Below are 25653 nucleotides of genomic sequence, written 5' to 3'. Positions count from 1 at the left end.
GTTTTTGACCCAGTGCAGAGTACACCTGTCGAAGCCGTGAGCCAACAGCTTCTCTAGGAGAATGCTGTGGGAGACGGTGTCAAAGGCCTTGCTGAAGTCCAGGTAGACCACATCCACAGCCTTTCCCTCATCCACTAGGTGGGTCACCTGGTCATAGAAGGAGATCAGGTTGGTCAAGCAGGACCTGCCTCTCATGAACCCGTGCTGGCTGGGCCTGATGCCCTGGTTGTCCCGCTCATGCCTTGTGAGCGCCCTCAAGATGAACCACTCCATAATCTTCCCCGGCACCGAGGTCAGGCTGACAGGCCTGTAGTTCCCCGGATCCTCCTTCCGGCCCTTCTTGTAGATGGGCGTCACATTGGCAAGCCTCCAGTCGTCCGGGACCTCCCCCGTTAACCAGGACTGCTGATAAATGATGGAGAGTGGCTTGGCGAGCTCCTCCACCAGCTCTCTCAGCACCCTCGGGTGGATCCCATCCGGCCCCATAGACTTGTGAGCATCCAGGTGGCGTAGCAGGTCATTGACTGCTTCCTCTTAGATTACGGGGGGTTCATCCCGCTCGCTGTCCCTGTCTTCCAGCTCGGGGGGCCGAGTACCCTGAGGATAACTGGTCTGCCTGTTAAAGACTGAGGCAAAGAAGGCACTGAGTACCTCAGCCTTTTCCTCATCCTCGGTGACAATGTTCCCCCCTGCATCCAATAAAGGATGGAGATTCTCCTTAGCTCTCTTCTTGTCATTAATATATTTGTAAAAGCTTTTTTTGTTGTCTCTAACGACAGCGGCCAGATTGCGTTCTAGCTGGGCTTTTGCCTTTCTCATTCCTTCTCTGCATGACCTAACGAGATCCCTGTACTCTTCTTGAGTCACCTGCCCCTTCTTCCACAAGCGGTAAACTCTCCTTTTTTCCCTGAGTCCCAGCAAGAACTCCCCGTTCAGCCAGGCTGGTCGTCTTCCCCGCCCATTCTTCTTACGGCGTACAGGGACAGCCTGCTCCTGCGCCTTTAAGACTTCCTTCTTGAAGAACATCCAGCCTTCCTGGACCCCTTTGCCCTTCAGGACCGTCTCCCACGGGACTCTGTCAACCAACATCCTGAACAGGCCAAAGTCCGCCCTCCGGAAGTCCATGGTTGCGGTTTTGCTGGCCCCCCTCCTTACTTCACCAAGAATGGAGAATTCTATCATTTCATGGTCGCTAAGCCCAAGACGGCCTCTGACCACCGCATCTCCCACCAGTCCTTCTCTGTTTGTAAACAGCAGGTTGAGCAAGGCACCTCCCCTGGTAGGCTCACTTACCAGCTGTGTCAGGAAGTTGTCTTCCACACACTCCAGGAACCTCCTAGACTGCTTCCTCTCTGCTGTGTTGTATTTCCAGCAGACATCCGGGAAGTTGAAGTCCCCCATGAGAACAAGGGCTAGCGATTGAGAGACTTCTGCCAGCCGCTTGTAGAATGCTTCATCCGCCCCTTCATCCTGGTTGGGTGGTCTATAACAGACTCCCAGCAGGATATCTGCCTCGTTGGCCTTCCCCCTCATCCTTACCCATAAACACTCAACCGTATCATCATCACAATCGTTGAGCTCTATACAATCGAAACACTCCCTAACATACAGGGCCACCCCACCGCCTCTCCTTCCTCGCCTGTCCCTTCTGAAGAGTCTATAGCCATCCATTGCAGCACTCCAATCATGAGAGTCACCCCACCATGTTTCTGTAATGGCGACTAAGTCATATCTCTCCCGCTGCACAATGGCTTCCAGCTCCTCCTGTTTGCCGCCCATGCTGCGTGCATTGGTGTAGATGCACTTGAGCTGGGCTATCAATTTCACCCCCGGCATTGGCACGCCACCCCTAGGCTCATTTCTAGTGAGCCTGGTTTTATCCCCTTCCCCCTTCGAACCTCCATGTACACCACCATGAAAATCCACATCCTCAAATTAGTGGCCTAGAGCTCTCCCAAATCAGGAGTATAGGGTAGTCCTAACAGGGTACTTGTGACTCATCTATAATGGTCAAGACATAGTAGGTCTACAACTCATGGCAACAGCTCCTGGCAATAGGCCATGCTTTTGGTGTGTGAAGGACTGGCTGTTGCTGGTGTCAGTGCTGGGGCTCCAGTTCCTAAGATACTCCTGGGATATTTGCAATAGAAATGACAGAGAGCATTGTGGCATGGCCCCATGTGCCCATAGTGTGCAGGGATCCCCTGCTGCTTTTCTCTCCCTTCTTGAGCGGGTGGAGGAGGCCGACACAGCAAAATCAGGAGCCTGTGGGTGGGCAGGAGCCTCCGACTGGAGATGAGCTGAGGTTGGGAACCTAGCTGGAGTGTTAAAAATGCCTGTGGGGTAGCTGCTGTGACTGACCAGTGGTATCGATGTGGTCATGACAACCTGACAGAGCAGTGAAGCCATGGTCCTGGAGACTGATCCCCTAACTATGCTGCTCCTCAAAGTGCTTGTGCCTCTCTCTTGCATAGCTGTGCAAACCAGGCTGTCCCTGAGAGCAGCTGCATGAGGGTGCAAGGTCACACATGGATTCATGGCTATTGCGAAGGCAAGGAGTTTCCACCATATTTCATTTCCTTTCTCTGCCTATAGACCAAGGACATTTTTATACAGTATGTTAGCAAATATTTCAACAACACGGCTACACCATCAGTTAAAAAAAATACCCTCAAGGAAAATTGTGTTAACACAGCCACATGTAGCACATGAGCTTGTGAGCAGAGAAGCTGTACTGACCTGGCTGTAACAATAGAGCCTTCATTTTTTTTGTGCAGAAACTTATACTTTTATGCTAGTACTGTAGCTCTGACACAGGCACTTGTTCACACTACAAAGCAGGCTGGGTGTTTAGGAGTGTTTCCCAAGGTGACTGTTTCATGGCCATCCTGAGAAATGGAAGTTTTCAGCTGCGGCTGCCTTCCCGCTGCCTGCCCTGGTGCAGGGCAGTGACATCCACGACACCGTTGTGTTCCTGGGGCTGGTGGCTGCGCTTTTGAACCCAGCGGGGTGTGCCTGGTGGGGTTGGTCGCTGGCTGCCTCTTTTAATCAAACTCTTCAGCGATGTTATAAAAAATACGTGATGTCAGTTGCAAGGGGGAAAACAAAGTCAAACTCACTATAGGTAAAATTGCTGTTTCTCTAGCTTATAGCACATGAGAGAGCAGGATGCACAGCCCTGCATCCAGCTTCCTTGGGGTCCCCAGCCCCATGGCAAAGTCCCTTGCAGCTGGATGAATGAGGAACAGGCTTTGGCAGGAGGTTCACTTCCACACCTCTGTTTTCCCCGCAACATATCATCTCCACTCTGCAATCACAATCCTGTGCAGAGGAAGGCAATACTCGACAACTGAGAATTAAAACCAGACATGAGCTGTGTCGGTGTTCAAGGTGAGCGGAGCATCCCTGACAAGTGCCGTGGAGGTGGCAGTGCAGTGCGTGTCTGCTCTGTGACAGCCTAATATAGGGGCTGGGGCCAGGCAGCCCTCCCCTGCCTCTGGCGCTAGGGGTCTGTGTGGGGGCATGAAATTACGTCTGCCTCCAGCTGCCGGCCTGCCAAGGAGGCAAGACTTCTTATTAGGAAAGTATGCCTTTTAGCTCAGATGACAGCAGCCCATGGTTTTCATGCTGCTGATGGTAGTTCTGTCCTTAATGGTGCACATATATATTTAAAAGCATAATACATTTCACCTGTCACTTCTTCAGCTTGCTTAGCTTTTTCCCTGTCACTACAATGATGGAAGTGTTGATCTCGGAGTACCACAAAGTGCAGAGTGCTCTTGCAGAGATGCAGCATTGCTGAGAAGTAGAAGGAGGGCATGTAGGGAGCAAATCAGGAGGGCAAATCAACCCTCATCCTGGGTATGTTCTACCTCTGCTGGTGTTCCAGGTCCTGCTGCTCATGTTTGCTGTGGCTTTTGGTTAACTGGTTGGGGAATGCACATGCTAACCTATGTGCTGCTGCTGAAGTCAAACTGACCCACTGGATCTAAGGTAATGGTTCACAGTAAAATGTTAGTCAACAGGATAAGGGGGAATGTGTGGAAGACGGAGGAAATGGAGGGATGGAATCAAGACAAGATCTCTCATCTAAAATAATCAGCATTCAGATATTGTTGGTTATTGTAACTCCGAAAGGCAGATTGTAAGTCAAGTTTTCAAGCAACCTTCAAAAGAAGCTCTAAATTTTGTGCATCAAGAGACTGATTCAAAGGTAGTTGAAGGCAGTACCAGGTCTACCACTGACTTGTGTGACTTTGGATCCAGTTCCCAAAATTTTATGGGTGTACAACATATAAAAAATTAATATGATGAGCAGATTACCATGCTCCAGAACTTCTCAAAACTTTGTCCTCTAAAAAGCAATTCTCCTTTAGAAGATACCCTACAGGCTGTTTCTTCAATATAGAAATAACTGTAATCTCCAAAGGGAGTGCAGTTGGCCCAGAGGACCTCCAGCCTTTGTATGCTGTTAGTCATCACCATTGACTTGGGGTAACTGTGCTGGCTCCATCCGGACCCATCAATAATGATTGATTTTCCAAAAAGGGAGAGGAAAAGGAGCAAAAAGGGATGTGGAAGGGGGCGAGAGGATGTCAATTAGCCAGGAGAGCCAGCGGGAGCTGCTCAGCACTCTCTGTGCCCCATGAGCTATTTCATGTGCTTTTACATGCCTGACTGCTACTGAGTGCCATGGCTGCTCTTCGTGGTTGCCACGTGGCACGTGTAAGGCTGGGCTAAGCTATCAGCTGTGACCAAAACTCCTTTATTCCATACTTGTGCCCACCCGGAGAGCAGCAAGGCCACAGGTCTGTGGCTGCTTTGGGGCTGCAGTGGCACCAGCTTGCGGTTCCCCAGCCTGGGGAGAGAAAGGGCATTTGGTCTCTTCATTGCATTTCCTCAGCTGTTCAAGCTGGGTGCTGAGCTGAGAAGTTGCTGTCACCACAACAGGCCCTGTAAAGACTGGTAAGGCCTTGGCAATGGTTGCTTTTGTGAACATGGTGGCCTCTGTGCAAGGTGGTGGGAAGCCCAGCTGCGGTGCTTGGGGATTAATGGTGTCACTGTGTGGTGGGTGTTATCAGCCCCTCCTTCAGTTTTGTCAACACAATCTTTTAAATGTCTTGGTGATGAGTACTGGCTGGCACGGCCACTGTGTGCCTTGGCTTTCTGTGCGTGGGCTGGGTTTGGTCTCTGTAACGTGGATGCACTGTTGGTGTCTCTGTTAGCCTGAACAGTTGCTGTGGTGTCTGTACGAGGTAAATGACTTATTTCCAGCCAGGACCGGTGGAGGAGGAGAACAGCAATGATCTCTTTTCCTGTGGGTTCAAATCTCCTGCCTGGTAGTGTTTTGCTCTGTGGAAAATCAGGACTTGTTAGTCTGCTTTAGGGAATGGAGGGTTTTAGAAACTGTCCCTGGTGTGGCTGTTTTACCACCTGAGTTAGTCTGTTACTGCCCATGGGATATGTGCCTCCCTGCAGAAGAAGAGTTTGGTGGCACAAAAAGCAGGTCAACTGAGCAAAGCAAAAGCATCCCTGTAACAAGCTAATGTGTCCTTTCTACGTTAACTGGGGTACATCTGGTCAAGATGCCGTGGCCTGAGCTTTTGCATTGACTGACACACGAGTACAGCCCCGTGAGGGACAATGCTTAGCCCTTGCTGTTGTCTGCCTTGCTGTAACTTGCCATACAGGCTGGATTAACATAGCAGGGATGTAGTAGCACGTGCTCAGTCCAGGCAGGTCTGCTCTCCCAGGGGTTTCTGCTGCAGGTCTGAGTGGAGCCACTGGAATGGAGCAGGTTTGGTGTGCTGGGCCATGCTGCAGACAAAGGGACAGTGGCTGCCTTGGGGGCTGTGCCTCGCTGAGGGGTGCCTGGGGCGCAATGCTGATGCGGGCGGCTTGTTAGCAGCCTGTCGCCTGTCCGGACGCCTGTCCTGCTCTGTCACCTGCTGGTGCAATGGGGTCGGGGGACACAAGTCCGGCCACTTGCTTAGTGCACAGCCCAGGGGAGACAGTGGTCCTGTGCTTCACACACCCCACTTTTATTTTGGTCTGAGGTGCCCTGAGTCCCCTGGGCAAAGGTGGAAGCGGCAGTTTGGCTGGGGGCAGACCGGGCTCTGAGGAAGGCAGGCGATAGTGGTGACACTGTGTCCCCAGGGCGGAGGGGAAGACAAGGCGCAGCCTCTGCCGGCCACAAAGCCCTGGGTCTCAATCCCCTTCCTGCCCATGGGCTCTGCATGCATGGTAGGAAGGGGTACAGCCTCCTACTGATCTTAATTAAAACCACAGATAAGCTGCTTTTTAGCAAGGAGCGAAACTGCTGTAGTGAAAAATTAAAGGATTATGACCTGTGACTTGTGTGTATATGCAAGCATCGGACCGAGACAACCATGCTTAATTTTGCAGTCATAGATTAACTTCTGTGACCTAATTGGATTAATTTTTTCTTTCTGCCTGCTTCAGAATGACCGTCCAGTCATAATACAAAAATGTTCTCCTAAAATTGCAAAAATAAGAGATAGAGTATTTTCTTGTTACTCTAAATTTAAAAAGTGATCCTTTTTATTTCTCATACACAGACTTAGCAATAAAAGAATGAGGAATTTCACTGGAATATATATGAATAAAACTAAAACTCTAGCTGATAGACTTGATTTTAGTGGTCACATTCTCCAATTTAAAAACTCTCAAGCTGGAGGTGTTAGCCTGATTTTTTATTTATTGGAGAAATAAGCTTGTTGAGGCTTATGCCAGCACCCTAGCAGCTTGGCAGGCTGTTCCTCCTGTAAAGGACTGAGATATTATTTCTAGTGGCATCACAGAAGTGGAAGTCATTTGTGTGGAACTTTCTATTCCCCTGAAAAGGTCGTTGTAGAAAGCTTTGGAGAGAAACAATTTTTTATTGTAAAATCCACTGGAAGGTCACTCTGCTTGTTGCAGGTAGTTCAGGCATGCACATGTGATTTCATGTTTTGCTTCTTCGTGCTCCTTTGAAATTAATAGCCAGAAGCCAAGTCATTTGAAATTACATGCAAAACAACAATTTAGAAAGGAATAGGAATTCTGTCCTCCCTCTTCCCAGAAGTTACGTTTTGTTTCTTAATTGACAAAATGTGCATCTTTTATAAAGCGTAATTGCAAGGAGGCAGTGCTTTATTCCTCACCTCATAGAAATGTGTCCATTTGCAGTCATGTGGTGTATGAAATGAGTACGGGTGACATAGTGCTTTAGAAGATTTGAGTACCCCAATGACATGGGATCTTGCACCAGATAGAAATGAGGGTGAGAATTTGTCATGCAGGAAATTAATCCATGAAAACTTCAGAGAGCTGACTTATAGGCTAAGGTATTTTAAGAATGCGGTGGAAGCAACTGGAAGAGGGTGAAATATGGGATGGGGGGGGGAGTAGTGGAGTGGTGCAAGAGGGCATTTCCAGCACTGCTTATTGCATCTGGGAACCATGCTAGCTGTGGCTTTAGTTTCTACTGAAAGAAGCCCCATGGAGAGGAGAAGAGAGAGAATTATTAAAAAGAGATCTTAAAAAATCGTGACACGTGGGAAGATGTTGTGGTCTATTACGCAGCATCTTTCATTTGGAAGAATCTTGACACACGTTAGAAGTCTGATTTGTAGTGAAACTGCAATAAAACAGTAGCAGAGACTGTGCAGAGCAGTGCCATGGAACAGAGCCTGCAACCTGGTTTCCTAAAATCAAGAGCAGAGTGATGTTTAGGTGGTGTGTATCAACATAGCACAAAGTAGCCTTGGTTCTTGCTACAGGTTACTAGATGCCACTGTGGTGCTGGGGAAGGCTACAAAGGAAAGGAAGGACAGAGAGGTAAGAAACGGAGGGAAAAATTAATGAACAGGAGCCACAGGCCAGAAAATAGTGAGATGAGGAAGAAAGAAAAGTGATTAAGAAGGAAAAAAGTTGAAACAAATCATTCTTCCTTAGATCTTTGAGCAGAGGTTCGTATCATTTGCTAGTATATATTTTTTCCCACAGCTCGCTCATGGTTACATCTTCTACTTATAGTAGCAACACTAAAAGTTTACCTTTAAGGGCTGATTCAGTGCTTATAGAAATTAGCAGAATTCTTCCCAGTCACACATACTGAGCAGTGATCCGCAGTGGAGTTATTGCATACTTGGGTGGGGACATAGGGAAATTTTACAAATTGTTCTCTAGGGCTGATAGACATGGCAGGATTTCATTTCCAGTTTACATTAATTTGAACGTAGCAAATGGTTAGTTTAGACTGAGTGGGAAGGAGTAATTTCATCATATAATACCATTTACATGTGATCACCTACATGGGATTCATGAAAGAGTAAAAATCCCCTGGCAGTGGTGGTGGGCGGGGAGGGGAGCAATATTGGCAATATTACGTGCATAGCATAAAATAAAGAATGTTAAATAATAATTTTACAGCTGAGGAACATGGCATTTATCCAAACTCAGATATTTTTTTAAAATTTTATTCTTCTTGGCCTTAAGAGAAAAATAGATAGCAATTACAAAGGGAGTATGTGTTGTATGGGACTCTTATGAAATACAATTTGTAATATATTGGCTAGACCAATAAAAGATATTACAATATTTACTGTGTCCACTTAAACAATAAAGCAATTTAAGATAATCCTTCATACAAATCATTTGGGTGTGTAAAAGATGAACGTAAACCAGCCTGTCTGTTATTGATATTTGTAATGGTTAAACAATATGCAGGCACAAGGACAATCTCTGCACTTGTGCTGGAAGCCTGTATTTCCCCTCAACACTGCAATGCTGTTTACTTTTTGATAACTGGGGCTGAAAACAGAGGAGTGGAAACAGAGATCTTAGGAAAGATTCCCTTATTCTTTTAACATCTTGTCCCAAGTAAAGCCACTTTTTTTTTTATTCCCTCCTGGTACATGCGAAGGACAGAGTCTGCTGACAGTATAGAAAAATAAGAACTGGCAACTATGGAAAGCTGGACAGCTCAGGTACATGGCAGTGAAGTCTGAATAGTGGCAGCCTTTTACGTAAACTTGGTGAAACAGGGCGAAACTTTCCCATTTGGAAAGTTCAATCCCATTATCTATCTCCATTCAGGAAGATCAACAAAATTAATCTCACATGCTGCGAACATCTCAGTACATCATTGTGGTGCAGAACCCCCAAGCTTTAAAGGGATGTGGATGAGCCAGATCTAAGTGTCTCAGGACATACGTAGCTTTTAACATGTTTTTGCTGTGTCTAGGATGTGCTACGCACTAGAGAGAGATAGCTCACCTCGGGAGATGATGTGACCTATATGGGAAAGGTGGGGAAAAAGTACAAATGATATATGCACAATAATTCCTCCACTGCCCATACTGACTGTTTTCCTTCCAGGAGTCATGTCAGAAAGTGGGTTTGAGAAGGAAAAAAACATCAGCTGCAAGGAACAGGAGAGAGGTTGCACTGTATGGAGGTGGTGAAGTCAAAGCTTGCAGAGAAGAGAGCTGAGGTTGGCACAAGCAGAAAGGCAGAAGCTGAGTGCAACCTGAGTTACCCGTGCAGGTACAGGTCCCTAAAAGTGAAGATACAGGTCCCTAAAATGATAATATGAGGGTCAATTTTAATGTGGTAGAAAGGGAACAACAAAGATAAGGTACAGAAGGAGGGTGACAAGATAAAAATAGCAGGTAAAATAGCATTTGAAGAGTATGTCTTTTGGGGAGGCCAACTGGTTGATGGGTGCAGTCTTCAGGGCTAGGGATGTATGAACTCACTCCAAAGCACGGCCGCTTACACAGAGTGAAAAACTTCTGGATATGGCCTGGACACATGTAAGGCAGAGTAAAACCTGACAGACTTGAACACCCACAGTCATGGGAATCCTGATAACAGTGCTGAGATGGGGGGAGAGAGTGGGGGCTCGCTCCAGTAGGACCACGATAAGTTTAGGGATTAGAGAGAGTCAGAAACCCAAAGGCAGGATGGTGAGTTGGGGGTGTAAAGATAGGAGGAAATAGCACTCAGAGAAAATACGTAGAAGTGACGAGAGAGCCTGAATAGGCAGGTCTGTATGAAGCCTGCTGTAGAGAGGGGAGGAGAAGGGAGGAAAAACCTTTTGAGAAATACAGGAAGAAAGGTAGGAAGACACCTATGCAAGGGGAGCATTAAGGAAAATAAGACTTTGAGGAGGAAAGATATTTTAGAGAGGCTAAGGAAGATGGATGTAGGCTGGAGGTTTTGAAACCAGGACAGATGCATTATTCAAGCTTGCTGGGAAGAGCTTGCATTGCAGAGCGTGGTGTGGCTGGGCCTGATCCAAGATAGGTATGAATGGGGAGTTGCCATGGACAAGAAGTCAAAGTTTAGGAAATGTCTCCAAACCCTTTGTAAAATCAGTAAATACTTAACACAGAAAAAAAATGAAGTTGCCAAACAATGGTGCCAGACTAGCAAAAGTTTTTATTTCCATGAGATGACAGGTAATTTCTGATCAAGTTAAATTGTTTTAAGTAAACAGTCCTTTAAATTGTTCCTGACTTTGAGTCTGAGTGTGGGGAAAATGTACAGGACATCTTCATCAGTCTAGTGGCATTTGTTGGAAAACATAGCTCTGTTTAGCTAATGACTTAATTAGAAAAGCAGTAGTCAGCTGGCAGTGAATGGTGAGTCTTTATTTAACAAGGAAGCATGAGAATTAACCATCCATCTGTTTTTTCCTGTTAATTACCTCTAAATATTAAAATTGAATACAGTCTTCAACCTGACTGCTAGTTTGAGTGATAATAGTGGAGATCAGATACTAAAAGAAAGACGTTAGTAAAATGAAGATGATGCAGCTCCTGTGTTTTACAGCTTTCATACCTGCCTCTGAAAACTTTCTACCTACCTACAACAGCTGCTGTGGAGGTCATGTTCACCATTTCTGGTCTTTCAGCCATACTTCTGGCTTTAAACGAGCATCAGTATAGGCGACAGAGTTAACTGAGCTGTTATTGTTGCATGAGAAACATGAATGCACACCGCATGCCAGCAGCAGCGTCTAGCTGTGGGGTTGACCCCACTTTGAGGGTTGTTGTTAGTGGGGGTTGGACTAGTTGGCCTCCAGAGATCCCTTCCAACCTAAATTATTCTGTGTGCCAATGTGCCCTCAGGAGCAGCAGTCAGAGCTGGCAGCCTATCTCATTTTGTTGGTTTTCCTCTCTGAAACATGATTCACCAGCATTGTCACTCCCACGTCTTCCCTTCTCCTAGCAAAGACCCCCGTGCAACCCACCCCGCAGCTGAACCCGAGCCCCAGAGACAGCCCCAAAGAAGCCGGCTGGGGCGCAGCTTCTGCCTCATCTTAGCCGAGTGCCTCGGGGTGACTTAAGCGGTCTGCTGGAGCAGTCTTGCACATTTACTTTTCCCTCTCTGACCATTACTGTAGCTGGGCACCCTTATAGCAGAGCAGCAAACTGCCCAAGGGACACCAAAACCTACTCTCTTCTAGCAACAACTGCCTGTGTGTCCTGTCTTCCCTGCAGTAGTCACCTTGTTTGGGGAGATTATGCAAAATCCTTGTTCTTTATTAATAATTTCTATTGAGCTTGCTGAAAGAAAAAATAAAATTATTCTGCCCCAGTTCTTACAAATACTACTTCTTATTTTAATTCCTGGCTATTTTTTTTCCTAATAGCATATGTACTCTGGGCAGCTGCTTTGGAAGTTTTACAGATAGGCAGGGTCAGGCCACTCTTCCCCAGGTTCAATCAACTGTTTCCACCTCCAACAAGCTGCAAAAAGGAAAAACCATAATGGAGCTCTGTGCTTCCTCACTAGAAGACATTTTCAGTGGCTGAGATTATTTTTTCCCTCTTTTTAGATATTAATATTAGCTAGTAGGGAGCCTGAAGGCAGCTGTAGGAGGCAGCTGTGACAATAGCTTCAGAAGGGCAGCTGGAGATAAACCTCCTAAACTCAGGCAGGGAAAACTTGGAGTCCTTAAAGCAGAATCCCACTGCACGTGGGTAAGCATTAGGTCACACTTTTGTCACCTTCAGACTTGATTTACACTCAGCTTGCAGCACTGCATCTTTCCAACTGAATGCTTTCTCTCAGAAATAAGGATGTCATTTCTCAGCTCCCTCTGGAGTTTATTACTCACATGTTACTTACAGTTCCTTGACTCTTGATAAGACAAATGATTGTCATCTTGTAAATTTTCAAAACATTTTTCAGAGATGGCTTCCAGTGCTGTTAAAACACTTCTGCTACCTCTAATATTTGTTTTGATGGATTTGGAGCTCCCATGCTATAGTTCACTGTTATTGCATGTCAGGTTGATGTATGTGATATTTTCTATGTGGTATATTGGTATAACTCAAAAAGAATTTGTCCAGAAAGATGGACAGGGAAGAAAACTATGGTGCAAGGTAAGTAATCAATATTTAAACAGCGCTTAGGAGTTGCTAATGGGCAATACCAGATTCTCAGCTTTGATTTTTCCCCTTCCCAGCCTGATTTCATAGAATCATAGAATCAAAGAATCATAGAATCATTGAGGTTGGAAAAGACCTCTAAGATCATCGAGTCCAACCGTCAACCCAACACCACCATGCCCACTAAACCATGTCCCTAAGAGCCTCATCTACACGTCTTTTAAATACCTCCAGGCATGGGGACTCCACCACTTCCCTGGGCAGCCTCTTCCAATGTTTAACCACTCTTTCAGTAAAGACATTTTTCCTCGCATCCAATCTAAACCTCCCCTGGCGCAACTTGAGGCCATTTCCTCTTGTCCTATTGCTTGTTACTTGGGAGAAGACACCAACACCCACCTCGCTACAACCTCCTTTCAGGTAGTTGTAGAGAGCGATGAGGTCTCCCCTCAGCCTCCTTTTCTCCAGGCTAAACAAACCCAGTTCCCTCAGCCGCTCCTCATCAGACTTGTTCTCCAGACCCCTCACCAGCCTCGTTGCCCTTCTCTGGACACACTCCAGCACCTCAACGTCCTTCTTGTAGTGAGGGGCCCAAAACTGAACACAGTATTCGAGGTGCGGCCTCACCAGGGCCGAGTACAGGGGCACAATCACTTCCCTCCTCCTGCTGGCCACACTATTGCTGATACAGGCCAGGATGCCATTGCCCTTCTTGGCCGCCTGGGCACACTGCCGGCTCATGTTCAGCCGGCTGTCAACCAACACCCCCAGGTCCTTTTCCACCAGGCAGCTTTCCAGCCACTCTGCCCCAAGCCTGTAGCGCTGCAGGGGGTTGTTGTGGCCGAAGTGCAGGACCCGGCACTTGGCCTTGTTGAACCTCATACAGTTGGCCTCGGCCCATCGATCCAGCCTGTCCAGGTCCCTCTGCAGAGCCTTCCTACCCTCGAGCAGATCAACACTCCCGCCCAACTTGGTGTCATCTGCAAACTTACTGAGGGTGCACTCAATCCCCTCATCCAGATCATCAATAAAGATATTGAACAAGACTGGCCCCAAAACTGAGCCCTGGGGAACACCGCTCGTGACCGGCCGCCAACTGGATTGAACTCCATTCACCACAACTCTCTGGGCCCGGCCGTCCAGCCAGTTTTTGACCCAGCGCAGAGTACACCTGTCGAAGCCGTGAGCTGCCATCTTCTCAAGGAGAATGCTGTGGGAGACGGTGTCAAAGGCCTTGCTGAAGTCCAGGTAGACCACATCCACAGCCTTTCCCTCGTCCACTAGGCGGGTCACCTGGTCATAGAAGGAGATCAGGTTGGTCAAGCAGGACCTGCCTCTCATGAACCCGTGCTGGCTGGGCCTGATCCCCTGGTTGTCCCGCTCATGCCTTGTGAGCGCCCTCAAGGTGAACCACTCCATAATCTTCCCCGGCACCGAGGTCAGGCTGACAGGCCTGTAGTTCCCCAGATCCTCCTTCCGGCCCTTCTTGTAGATGGGCGTCACATTGGCAAGCCTCCAGTCGTCCGGGACCTCCCCCGTTAACCAGGACTGCTGATAAATGATGGAGAGTGGCTTGGCGAGCTCCTCCGCCAGCTCCCTCAGCACCCTCCGGTGGATCCCATCCGGCCCCATAGACTTGTGAGCGTCCAGGTGGCGTAGCAGGTCATTGACTGCTTCCTCTTAGATTACGGGGGGTTCATCCCGCTCGCCGTCCCTGTCTTCCAGCTCGGGGGGCCGAGTACCCTGAGGATAACTGGTCTGCCTGTTAAAGACTGAGGCAAAGAAGGCACTGAGTACCTCAGCCTTTTCCTCATCCTCGGTGACAATGTTCCCCCCTGCATCCAATAAAGGATGGAGATCCTCCTTGGCTCTCTTCTTGTCATTAATATATTTGTAAAAGCTTTTTTTGTTGTCTCTAACGACAGCGGCCAGATTGCGTTCTAGCTGGGCTTTTGCCTTTCTCATTCCTTCTCTGCACGACCTAACGAGATCCCTGTACTCTTCTTGAGTCGCCTGCCCCTTCTTCCACAAGTGGTAAACTCACAATATCTGAACCAGGACATTTTAACTTTCATAAGCTCAGAAGACAGGATATGAAGGACTCTCTGTCTGTCTCTCAAGACAAGGGAAGTAACTCCATGAAGGACTCCCAGAACAAGAAATCTTGCTAGAGGAGCCTGTCATAGGTTAAGCTTACAAGAATGTCATTGCGAATTGTAAGATGATGGTGAGGCAGATGTGCCAACTGCTATTTAAAAAAACTATTTTCCCTAATTTTTTTTTGCTGCTGTTCAAACAGAAAATAATTTGGGTTTAGATTATGTTTCTGAATGTCTGTATATTGCTGGCCTGCTGAGAAGATATCCACTTGTTTAAGTTGGCGGGGTAAGATCAATCGATCCATGGAGTTGTGCGCCGCAAGGTCCAGGTGAATAATGCCACCCCAGAATCGACCAAGGCACGAAGCCTGAGCCCTGAAGAAACATGGTTAGTGGTATTAAAAACGTGACCAGTCAGATGTGCAGCTGGTCTTACAAGTGTGACACTTGCTAGCTGCGTCCTCTCAATTGCCAAACAAACAGCACAGGTGTCTGCCCAATACTTTGAACATAAATCAGGACTCTTACACAAAAAGAGCCACTTAAATAATTACTTTGGAGTACAAAATGGGATCCATTTTTAGATGGCATGAACTGAACTTTGCTTTCTGTTTTGGGAGTGTGTTCCTGAAGAAAGGAATGGTTTATTCTGCCTTAGCCCAAGCTGGAAATGGTGGTTATTTTCCTTCTAAATGACTGTTACAGTTTTCTCAGAATGCCACAGTAAAGATTTGCTGTTTAGCTGTCATGACCATGAAGTGTTTATTCATTTTTGAATATGTATTTATGGGGTTCAGTTTATAAGCCTTTATATTACTACAGTGCACAATAATTTAGACATTTGATTCTTAAATGAAAAAAGTATAAAAGTGAATATCGTTGTTTGCTTCTCAAATAATTGATTACAGAAAATGTCTTAAACGAGTATCTAATAGTTTCTTTTTTTTGTTGTTTCATTGCTAAAAAATCTGTTCCTTTGTAGAATAAATTTATTTCAAACTCTTTACCATGAATAACACTAGAGGTAAAAAATGGCAGAATGAATTACAGGCTAAAGATAAGTCAAGCAAATAGGCAAACACAAAAATCCCCTTTATCAAGGGAAATGGTGACAGAGTCCAATTACTTTGCTCGTTCTTAAGGCCAGGAGTCCCATCATTGTCATCATCTCCCAGTACTTTTAAGTATGTTCTCGACACCTGATGAGCTTCCTAAAGGCCAGCTTGAAATCTTCATTAAAGCTAGTGTACAGCAAAGGGTTGATAAGGGAGTTGACATATCCCAGCCAGGTCAAGAAGTCTGCCACTTCTGGAGAGACAGTGCAAATGTGGAGGCCCACAAGCAGCTCCTTGATGAAAAAGGGCAACCAGGACAAAATGAAAGCACCTAAAATCAGCCCCAGAATGCGAGCAGCCTTTCGTTCCCGTGTCGTGGAGATCTGCTGCCGGTCGCCAGCCAGGTCCAGGTCGTTCTCAAATGGAGGGATCCTCACAGGCGCATTGATTTTATCAAACTCTGTGGTCGGGTCAGACGTGGAGAAGTCTGAGACGCAGAACGTCTGTGTGAGCTTGCAGCTGGCAAAGGAGTTTTGGCTGTCGGTGCTCCTGTTGCTGAGGTGGCGGCTTGAACCCCGCTTTTGGTAAAGGCTCTTTGCAGCGTGGTAAATTCTGTAGTACAGGATCAGGATCAAAGTCAAGGGGATGTAAAATGCCCCGAATGTGGAATAAATTGTGTAGATGACATGATCGTGCTGAATGCGACACTCGCTGGGAATACTGATGCTGTGGTGATTTCTCCAAAACAAAGGGGGCATTGATATGAAAATGGAGATAGTCCACACGGTGACTATCATCAGCCCAGCCCTTTTTGCCGTTCTTTTCCTGGCGTATTCGATAGCATCTGTGATTGCCCAGTACCTGTCCAGAGCAATGACACACAGATGAAGGATTGAACACGTGCAACAGGTCATGTCGACACTAAGCCAGATCTCACAGATGAAGTATCCCAAAGTCCATTTATCTATCATTATGTAAGTGATGCTCAAAGGCATGACGAGAACAGCAACAAGGAGATCTGTCACAGCTAGTGAACATATTAAATAATTTGCCGGCTGGTGGAGCTTCTTGGTTGTGGAGATTGCTGCAATTACAGCAGAATTCAGCAGCATAGTCAAGGTTGTGATTGTGGCCAAGGTCAGGGTAACGAGCATCTTTTCAGTTACTGTTTTTGGCTTCGCAGCCACATTGGCTTCAGTGGTGCAATTTGTGAAATTCATTTTCCTCTCCAGGATGCACAGTGAAAGAAGAAGTTGCTGCTTCTGGTAACGAATAGTTCCAGGTTCAGAAGTCACCCATTTGAAAGAGGGACAGAGATGCTCCAGGTGCAATTTTTTTTTTATAATCCCATATTCAACAGAGCAGCAAAAAGCTTCCAGGCTTCCTCCTGTTCATTGTTTTCCTAGAAGATAAAAATACATCTGTTAGTGAACCCAGAAAAATCCCACCTTTTGGCAAAAAGCCCTACGCTCCTAATATTACCACCTCAAAAATATTGGTCTGTTTTTCCTTCTCTTCTCCTCTCCTGCCTTTTCTTTCCCTTTTTCTATGCATTCATAGTTTGTTTCTTCTTCTCTAAAGGGCACTTTGGGCCAGATTTCCTGCTGATGTGAACTGGTTATTTCTCCTTTGGTTTTGGAGATCTTACTTAAAGTGGGAGGTTGGACTAAGGGACCTCCAGAGGTCCCTTCCAACACACATTTCTATGATGTCTGTGAATTATTGATACTAGGAGCTAGTCCTTTTCCTGCTTGTTAAATAGGCTCCAGCAGATGAAGAGCTGAGGAAATCCGTCTTCTCATTTTAATTGCTATATGAGAGGTATCAATTACTTCTATATATCACCTTTGGAAAAAAGAAACAGAGCAGCCTATCTCAGCGAAGGCATGCCAGCATTTCATAGTTTTCTATTCTGCTTTTTCATATCCATGTCTGTATTAATATCTTGGAAACAGTACTTAAAAATTACTTAGGCTACCTTTAATATGCAGCTTTCAAACAATGTTTAAAGCCTTATGGCAAACACTTAGTTTTACACAGCACATTAGTGTTGCTAGGACCTTATATAGTTTTGTCTAATTATTCCTGACATTTCACATATCCCATTCTGTGTGTCTTTAGAGGAGACAGACAAAAAGCTTTTGCCTTTGCTTTGAGATTTCTACCAAATTGTGCTCCCTGTCAGGCAGTCCAGTATGATGCAAGGTACAAACAATAATTAAAAAAAAAAGGTTTAATTTTGTTTCAGGAGTTCATATGTCTTTTCCATACATCCAAATGTTGACTGAAGCCAGAGTTAGCAGTCTGTGAGATGCAACTTGGGATACCCTCTGGGGCCTTGCTTACTCATTTGTAATTTATCTTGGCATAAAGGATGTAGAAAACTGAAAGCCTGAATGCTTTTCCGTTAAAATAAATAGAAAGACTCCTTCCTCTGACTTCGTTTATCGAAGAGTAAGGAGTCCTCTAGGCTAGCTGTACAAGCTCCCTTGACAGGCAGGAGAATGAGATAGTGGCTGCCAGAAATACACTGGTACCCTCTCAAGACAAGTCTTTAAGGCAGATGGTGTGAATCACATCCTGGAAATGCTGATCCTTCTCTATTTTGACTACAAGTGGCTCCTCCACAGTTGCATTTAGAACACATGCCTGATTTTTAGATGGCTAAATTTGAGAGGTAAAACCCATTCTCACTGACACCAGTGGGACTTGGATTAGGCTCTGAGAGAGAGTTTTCACATGCAAGCTAATGAGGAATTAAGAATTTGAATGAGGAATTATGAATTTAAAGCTAGTCAGCTGCTTAGCTCTGTGTACATATGCTCTTATTCAGAAATTGGAGTGCCATCTTCTGATTGAGCTGAATGAGGAACAATCAAAAATAGAAACTTCAGGAAAAAACCCTGTTCTTTGCAGATAGGCCCTAGAAAGGCAGATCTGTATCGTTGTAGACTCTTGAGTTAGCAAAATGTGAGTTTTAAATTCTACCCAAGGGACAGCAGAAGCCCGCCCCCCCCCGCCCCCCCGCCCCGAACTACACTCCGCTCTTCAGAAACTGCTTTAAAGTATCAGTAGCCTTGGAGAAAATATCAGGCCTGCTTATTAAGAATAGACTGGACAAGCCAGATGGAAATTCATCCATCAGTCTTCAGGTTGTTACTGCATTGGAAATGCCAATTTGGTTGTTTAGGCCTAAAGCCAAAGCTTCAGCTCAAACCTTCTTCACAAATTGTTCATAGGAGTCTTCTCTGTCAAGCCAGATCTTGATTTCATTAGTTTGCACCCTGATTATGTCTGATGCTTTCACCAGAGAATAAAGCAAAGAGGCTTTCTCTACCTCTCTGCACTCTTGGAGCATGGACCATAAGCAATTGCAATCCATATGCTTTCCTCAGCATCATCACTTAACAAGTGTCCCCTGGTCCACAAGCATACTCAAAGGTACTGGAAGACACCATGGGATTCACATGTCCTCCACAACCGCCTATTGATCTGGCCCATGCACAAGAGAGCTCCTGCTGCTTCTTGATGTAAGTGACTTCTTTTTCTGCTTGTCCTTCACTTCTCTGGGAGCCCTGAAGTTTCATGGCCCTGGCATTTCTCCCCATCCTGTGTGGTCCCCGCCTTATTCTCTGCTGAGCACCGCCTATATGCATCTTTAATCCAGCAGGAACTGAATTGCTGTGGTTCTCTCCCCAAACGGCCCTTCACACCAACATAGCCCCAGCGAAATCCTTCCTGAGCTCTACCCACTCTCTGCACCACAAGGATACTCTGAAAAATGAGTTCTTCTTTTCCTTAATGAACTTGTCTTTAAACAAACCCCATCACACTTTATCAGGCCCAAGCACCAGGTTTCCATTAGGACAACGGGTACTGCTGATCACACAGGGGAGTTTTGTTGTTTAAGTCTGCTCACTGCTCAGCAGGGCCAACATTTTTTCCCTTGGAAAACCACTGCAATAATTGAAGATGGGGAAAAATATAAACAAAGCATCTTCTCTGCAGAATACGAGCCTGCAGGTACCTCAGATCAGGCAGGCCCATTGCTTCATGTCAAAACCTATCACTGGGGAGTTATTTGGTTTTAATTCCCGTGTTCCTTATAGGAAATGAGCCCTTAGCAATTTAGACAATACAAATACCACATACAGAACTGTATTAAACCAATGTTATTAAGTAAGTATATTTACATGCTGAAAAGTCTAGAGATGTTGGGCTGAAGATTTCCTCTATGGCTTAAGTCTGTGCCTCTTTTCATCCCCTATCCGCATTATGAGGATACACAATGGCATTATAACATTAATTAGTAACATTGACTGTAGGCATTGTGTTTTCTTTCCCTTGCTGCGCCCCTTTCCAAGCCATCCTTGTTTCTATACGATCTAATCCCAACTCCTGCCTCCCAGAGCACACGCAGTCCCTTAGCCCTCACTGTTCACCTCCCAGCTCACCTCCTGTGCTGGAGCAGCCTGATGCTCCCGTGACCTGCTGCTGCCATCTCAGCCACTACCTCCGGCGGCTTGGCCAGGGCTCGTGTCCAGCCACCCACAGTGCCTGTGCCCCAGCCTGTCCCCCACTGTCCTCACTTGTCCAGCTTTTGTCTCTCTGCTTTTGAGTTAGAAGGCACCTATATGGAATATTTTGGCCCAGAAAAGAGATGGGGTTTTAAAATGGGAAGTGATTTACTAGAAGACGTCAGTGATTGACCTTGCTTATTAATACAGGGCAGGATTTAAATGCTACTTATCATTAATCTTTAAAAATGTAGGTGTGGTTGTGGTCATATATTTTGTAGTTCTTGTATTTTAATTCTTTACTTACTGCCTGTCTTTGGTGGTACCTGGCAGTCCCTGAGCAGAGTGAGGGACCATCTAGTCCAAAACAGAACAAAAGAACCCAGGCTGTGATTCAGGAAGGCAAAGTCTGCTGAGGTAATCCCGGTGTAAAGGGTTCTCGTCGCTTAGTTTAGGATTAACTTGGGGAACTGGTGAGGTTTCATATTCTTCGCACTCATTTTCTGGTCTGGCCAGGGCACCTCCACGATTGGCTTCTCAGCTGAGGCTGCATGAAAGGCAGGGCTGGCGTGACCGGGACAAGTACCAGTCCTGGGGCACTGGGGAAGGGGCACAGGGACACTGAGATTTGATCTCATGAAAACACAGTATTGGAAAGTTTGTAGTCTGAGTGTTGGGTCATTTATGACAAACACATGTAGAGAGACTAGCTACAAAGGATCCAGTGAAAAAGCCATGTATATTAACAAGGAGAATTTTACTATCTCTAGTCAATAATAGCTGGTTTCCAGTATCTCTATCACTTGTGTGCTATTGCTATATATAGTATTACTATCACTATAGTAATTGATTGTGGTTTTATAAGTGACTTCTTGGAAGGGACATTAATAACATCATAGTTCTCTTATTTAAAGTACTCTCTCTAAAAGCACTGTCATGTTTATGTTTTGCAGCTGCCTCCCTTTAGGCTGTCAGTCATTTCATACAGAGTGAATTTTACGCACACAGACTAATTTTACTGATTTGGTGGGAGAAACTCATCCGGGTTCCTCCAAACAGGAATCAATCATGTTTCATATTAGCTGATTATCGGTAATGGCATTGAGTGCTGTCTGGGAGGAGGAAAGGGGGAAGAGGATGATTAATTGTTCCTTAAAAGCAACTGGACAGCTTTAAGTTGTGAGATGGCAACGTCCATGTCTGCTTCTGCCAGAAAATATCTCCACCTTCTCAGCAGAGGACCACTGTGTAGCAGAATACTCTGAATTTCTGGTGGACAGACTGACTCCCACTCCTTGGCCACTGAACTTTTCACCATTTCATAAGAAATGGAATAACATCACTTGGAGAGAACAAGGGGAACTTGCATTGCACATGTGTATGTGCAGGGCAGGTTAGTTCCTTTACATCCACAGTTTTACATTTCCTCTGAGCAATCATGGCACTGTGCAAATGACACGTCTTTGTGCCCTTGACAGCAAGAAATCAATCTGACTTTGTTAAACCCTGAATTGGTCTGAGTGCTTTTCACTTTCAATATTTCCATGATCGTAGCTGTGAAGGGCAAGAATCTGTGGCACGTTTTGTGAGACAGGTGGTTAGCTTATGGAAAATATGACTTAGCACATTTATGATACTATTAATATTTCGAACTATGGAAAGATGCTAAACTTCCAACACTCTTCCTTGTTATCTCAAAGAGGTTGTCTATTCCAAGTTCATATACAAAGCACTGAAATTCAAGCCTTTCACTTCAAAATTATTTTACAAGATCTTGCAACTTTCTAGATCATCCTGTTCTTGTAAATTCAGCCAATCTTCTTCGACTTCACGGCTCCTTGGTAGCCAACCGATAGAGCTGAGTTTAACTGAAGATTACAGGTTTCCAAATACTTTGTATTGTATTCTGGCATGCTGGTGTTGCTTTAGGCTTCTGAGGATCTCAGTGCTGCAGAGGTCATGTTATGGCAGCAGTCTTAATTGACTGCAATTTATATAGGCACTGATGCTGTTTGTAACATGTCATATTGGGAAAAGTGGTACCCAGAAGCTGAGAAAGTGGAGATGGTCAGAATCACACCAATCATCTGTGGCACGATTGTCAGCAAAATAAAATCTTGCTGTCACCAGGCAGCTCATATTCAGGCTCACAGCATGAGATTTTGATGCCAGCTGTATTGTAGGCAAAATGAAGGCAAACTATTAGAAGGTGGGTCGAGGTTGCCTTACAACAGCATAAACTGGGGTAGGACAATAAATGAAATGGCTATTTTTGTGTCAGATCTGATATTTTGTAAGAACCTGTCTCTGAGAAATTCCTAGCTGCATTACGGGGCCTCAGATTTAGGGATGCGACCTTTCTCTACACAGACTGAATGAGGCCGAGAATGAAATTACTATGAAGTTTGTATGAACTGAGCTATGAATTTGACCTTCAACTTAGATTTTCCTTGTGCACACTGGTGAACCGAACAGCATGATGGAAAGACAGGTCGGAGGAACTCAGCACTAAGCAAGGCATGTGGAGGCACAGCTGTTTGTGTATTTCTATCTGTGGGCATCCGACTAACGCTCATACATGTACTCACCCTGACATAAATATCCAGAGCACAGTACGTTGCAATCAAGGATAAAATGGCCTGCAACCTGTTCTCCAGCGTGTTTGTGTAATGAAGATTGCTAGGGCTGAAGGGAGCCCCTGGCTCGGTCCTGGCCAGAGGATGGGCTGAGTGAAGAGCACCGCCAGCATGACCATGATGTTTTAACTCTCTCAGCATCGGAAAGTGGATCTCCCTCAGCTTGTCAGGGTGGCTTAACCTCCCTTCCCAGTGGACACTGCCAGCCTGGAGGATTTTCTTCCCAGTTAGGAGCCTGGGAGAAAACTGACGTGAGAGGGGAGGTGCTGCCTCCCAAGAAGCCATGGTACTGTCAGCAGCCCATCAATATCTTCTCTCTGGAGGGGCAAGAGAGGCTCTGGCTCAGGGGGAGGTCGGGACTAAGACTCGTCTCCCTCAGTATATCCCAGCTCCCAGCCTTTATGCCCTCAAAATGGGAGAAATTTTTTTTTCATTGCTGAAGTTCCTGCCTGCACTCTTCTCTAACAAAAATTATACAGTGATGCAGTTTGCTACAGGTATGCAGCTTCCTATAGGCTCTTCCCATCCACTTCACAAATGCTTCTGTCATGTTGGCAATGCTCAAGATCATTATATTTGAAAACAATTATACTCTAACCTGAAATTCCAGTTATAAGAAACTGCATACTGTTAGTCGAATACTTTAGGCTGGGCTTATTGATATATTTTCAATTGGTAAGGCACCTTCTTAAGCCAAATTGATGTACACCTGTTTTAAACTCATTTAAGAATCTCCAGGATGAGTTTTGCCATGGTGTAACTAGCTCATTTGAAAATGCACCCTTTTGCCTAACCACTGCAAACCTGGGCCTGAATTAATCTGACCTGGAATCAATGAAAGACCGCAAGCTGGCAGTTTTGCAAAGCTATTTTTACAGAAATCCTTCCAGGATCACACTTCAGAGGTAAGCTTTCCTGGTGTCAATCTTGGCACATGCAAATGAGAAACAATAATTAATGACGATCTTCAAACCATGCTTCCTCCCACAAGCAGTGGTATAATTATCATTCACAGATGATTACTCATTTTTATCTACTTTCAATAAAAAAATTAGTAAATCTTAGGCAATGCAAGCTCATAAGATGCTGAGCTGCAATCTGATACAAACTAGGATTCAATGCAGATTTCATCGTGTCTTTAGCCAGACATAAATAAAATTCTCTGTGATGGTAAAATACCCAGATTTCTTGTAAACAACTAGAGTAGATGCCTACTCTAGTTGTAATGATTTGTAATAAATAATACTCTAAATTTATAATAATTTGCTTTAAAGAGACTATTGAATTAAAAATAACTTTAAAACTCATCATCACTTCTCATAACGCTTTAGATTTTTAGCACTGTACATTTAAAAAGTGCCCTTTGTTTTATACTACACAAAATACTCATTTAAGGTTCAGCTCATTCCTTATAGTTCGCTTCACTTTCCCCTTTTCATGCCCTACCTTAAATCCTGAGATGTTTAACCTACGAATATCGGAGGCCGTATTTTCCCATACTGTGGAGCCAAGAGACATGGGTAGCTGGATCTTGCAACCTTTTTTGGGGCAGAATTTATAGTAATCAGTTGTACAGCCCTACACTATCAAAACATGTAAGGGCTGCCTATTCCACCGAGTTGTGGCAGGAAGACCTTCTCCCTGTGCCTCCTCTTTCTCCAGAGGTGAGTTACGGAGATAGATAGAAACCTTCCACTGTAAATCTGTGCCTGACAGCGCAGAAAAGAAAAAGATGTCCATTTGTTTTGCAGACTGTATTTGTTTAAGTGCTGAAATGAGATAGCTTGGGTACCAGAAACGTCATGCTACATTAGCAGGGAGTGCTGAATGGGTTAATTCACCCAGCCAAGAAACAGGGTAAATTCTCCACCATGGAGTTCCCAGTCCCTGCAGCTAGACAGCCTTGTTATGTGAGTTAACCTGATTAAAGCTAGCTGACATGCTCTTCCCTGATACTTGGGACATCTACGTTAACAGAGGCATGCAAGCTGCTTTGCTGCACAGCAGCATTTGGCTGCTCCAGAGCTGTGCTTATCAGCAGATCTCATCTCAGTGCAAAGAAGGGGCTCTTGATCGCTGGTGACTTCCTCATTTAGTAGATAGCCAGACCCAGGACATGTAACCTACACACTTAACCTCTCATCTGGGAAGAAAAATACAGTCTGCACATGTTGCTGACCCTTGCAACCTTCACGCTTAGCAGTTACTCTCATGCAGAGAGGTTGTTCTCTGATTAATTTTTTTTTTAAGAGAACTTACGGTTAAGAACTTCATATTTCTAAATGTTTTTCACCACTAAAGGAGACCTTTTCTCTGCATTTTCTGTTTTACCTGTCTTTGTGCATGCATCTTTACAAGATGCTGTTCTACCAATGTTGCCTCTCCTGTGTTTTTAACTAAATTTTTAAAGCTTTTAATTTTTTTTAACCTATGTTGTTTCATAAGATTGACCATGGCACTGATCCCTGCTATGGATTTTTAAAGATGACAAACACAAAACCTGCTTCAGGAAAATGTATAAACATTAGAGATCTGGTGACGGACCGAAATCTCTGGTTATGGAACAGGCAACTGTCCCAAGGGAAGACATTTGCCCCAGGTTTTGTGCTGCTGCAGTACCCACTGCTTTTTTTGGCCTGGTTGTTTTGCTCTGTGTTTCTCTTTTGTTTTACTGAATGATTCAGCAAGGCGCACACACAGGCATAAAACAAAAGAGCACAGATGCTGAGTACTGGCGGATCCGTGGGGCCCTCCATAATCCTTCCTCCTGCTGCTCAAACTTCCATTCAGACTATTTATTCATTGACTGTATGACTAAGACCTGCAATCAGATAAAATACAGGTGGGAGGACAGCTTGGATAATGAGATACCGTATCAGACATTGGCAGCTAAGCTCTGCGATCACTCTGTGTAATTCGTAAGGGGGGAGGGCAGAGGAGCA

The 25653-nt window shown here is 45.3% G+C and overlaps 1 protein-coding gene and 1 long non-coding RNA gene across 2 annotated transcripts in view; both read right to left on the bottom strand.

Annotated features, from left to right (window-relative positions):
- Window positions 1-14331: 14331 nt before the first annotated feature.
- On the bottom strand, window positions 14332-16853 carry HTR1E (5-hydroxytryptamine receptor 1E). The gene has a single exon (XM_076333182.1). It carries the CDS (start codon window positions 16776-16778, stop codon window positions 15684-15686), a length of 1095 nt encoding a protein of 364 aa, XP_076189297.1. The 5' UTR covers window positions 16779-16853; the 3' UTR covers window positions 14332-15683.
- A 37-nt stretch (window positions 16854-16890) lies between these two features.
- Window positions 16891-25653, bottom strand: part of LOC143157933 (uncharacterized) — a 37786-nt gene continuing 29023 nt past the window's right edge. Inside the window, exon 5 of the long non-coding RNA XR_012994872.1 lies at window positions 16891-16960. This is a non-coding gene — a long non-coding RNA (uncharacterized LOC143157933). The remainder of the gene's footprint in view (window positions 16961-25653) is intronic.

This window comes from Aptenodytes patagonicus, chromosome 3 (assembly GCF_965638725.1).
Source record: "Aptenodytes patagonicus chromosome 3, bAptPat1.pri.cur, whole genome shotgun sequence".
In the NCBI taxonomy this organism is placed as follows: Eukaryota; Metazoa; Chordata; class Aves; order Sphenisciformes; family Spheniscidae; genus Aptenodytes; species Aptenodytes patagonicus.
Note: the sequence above shows the minus strand (reverse complement) of the source record. Positions and strands in the feature narration are given on the sequence as shown.

Bases quoted from the DNA above. Each gene is read 5' to 3' on its own strand.
- HTR1E (XM_076333182.1), bottom strand. From the start codon at position 16,778: ATGAATTTCACAAATTGCACCACTGAAGCCAATGTGGCTGCGAAGCCA.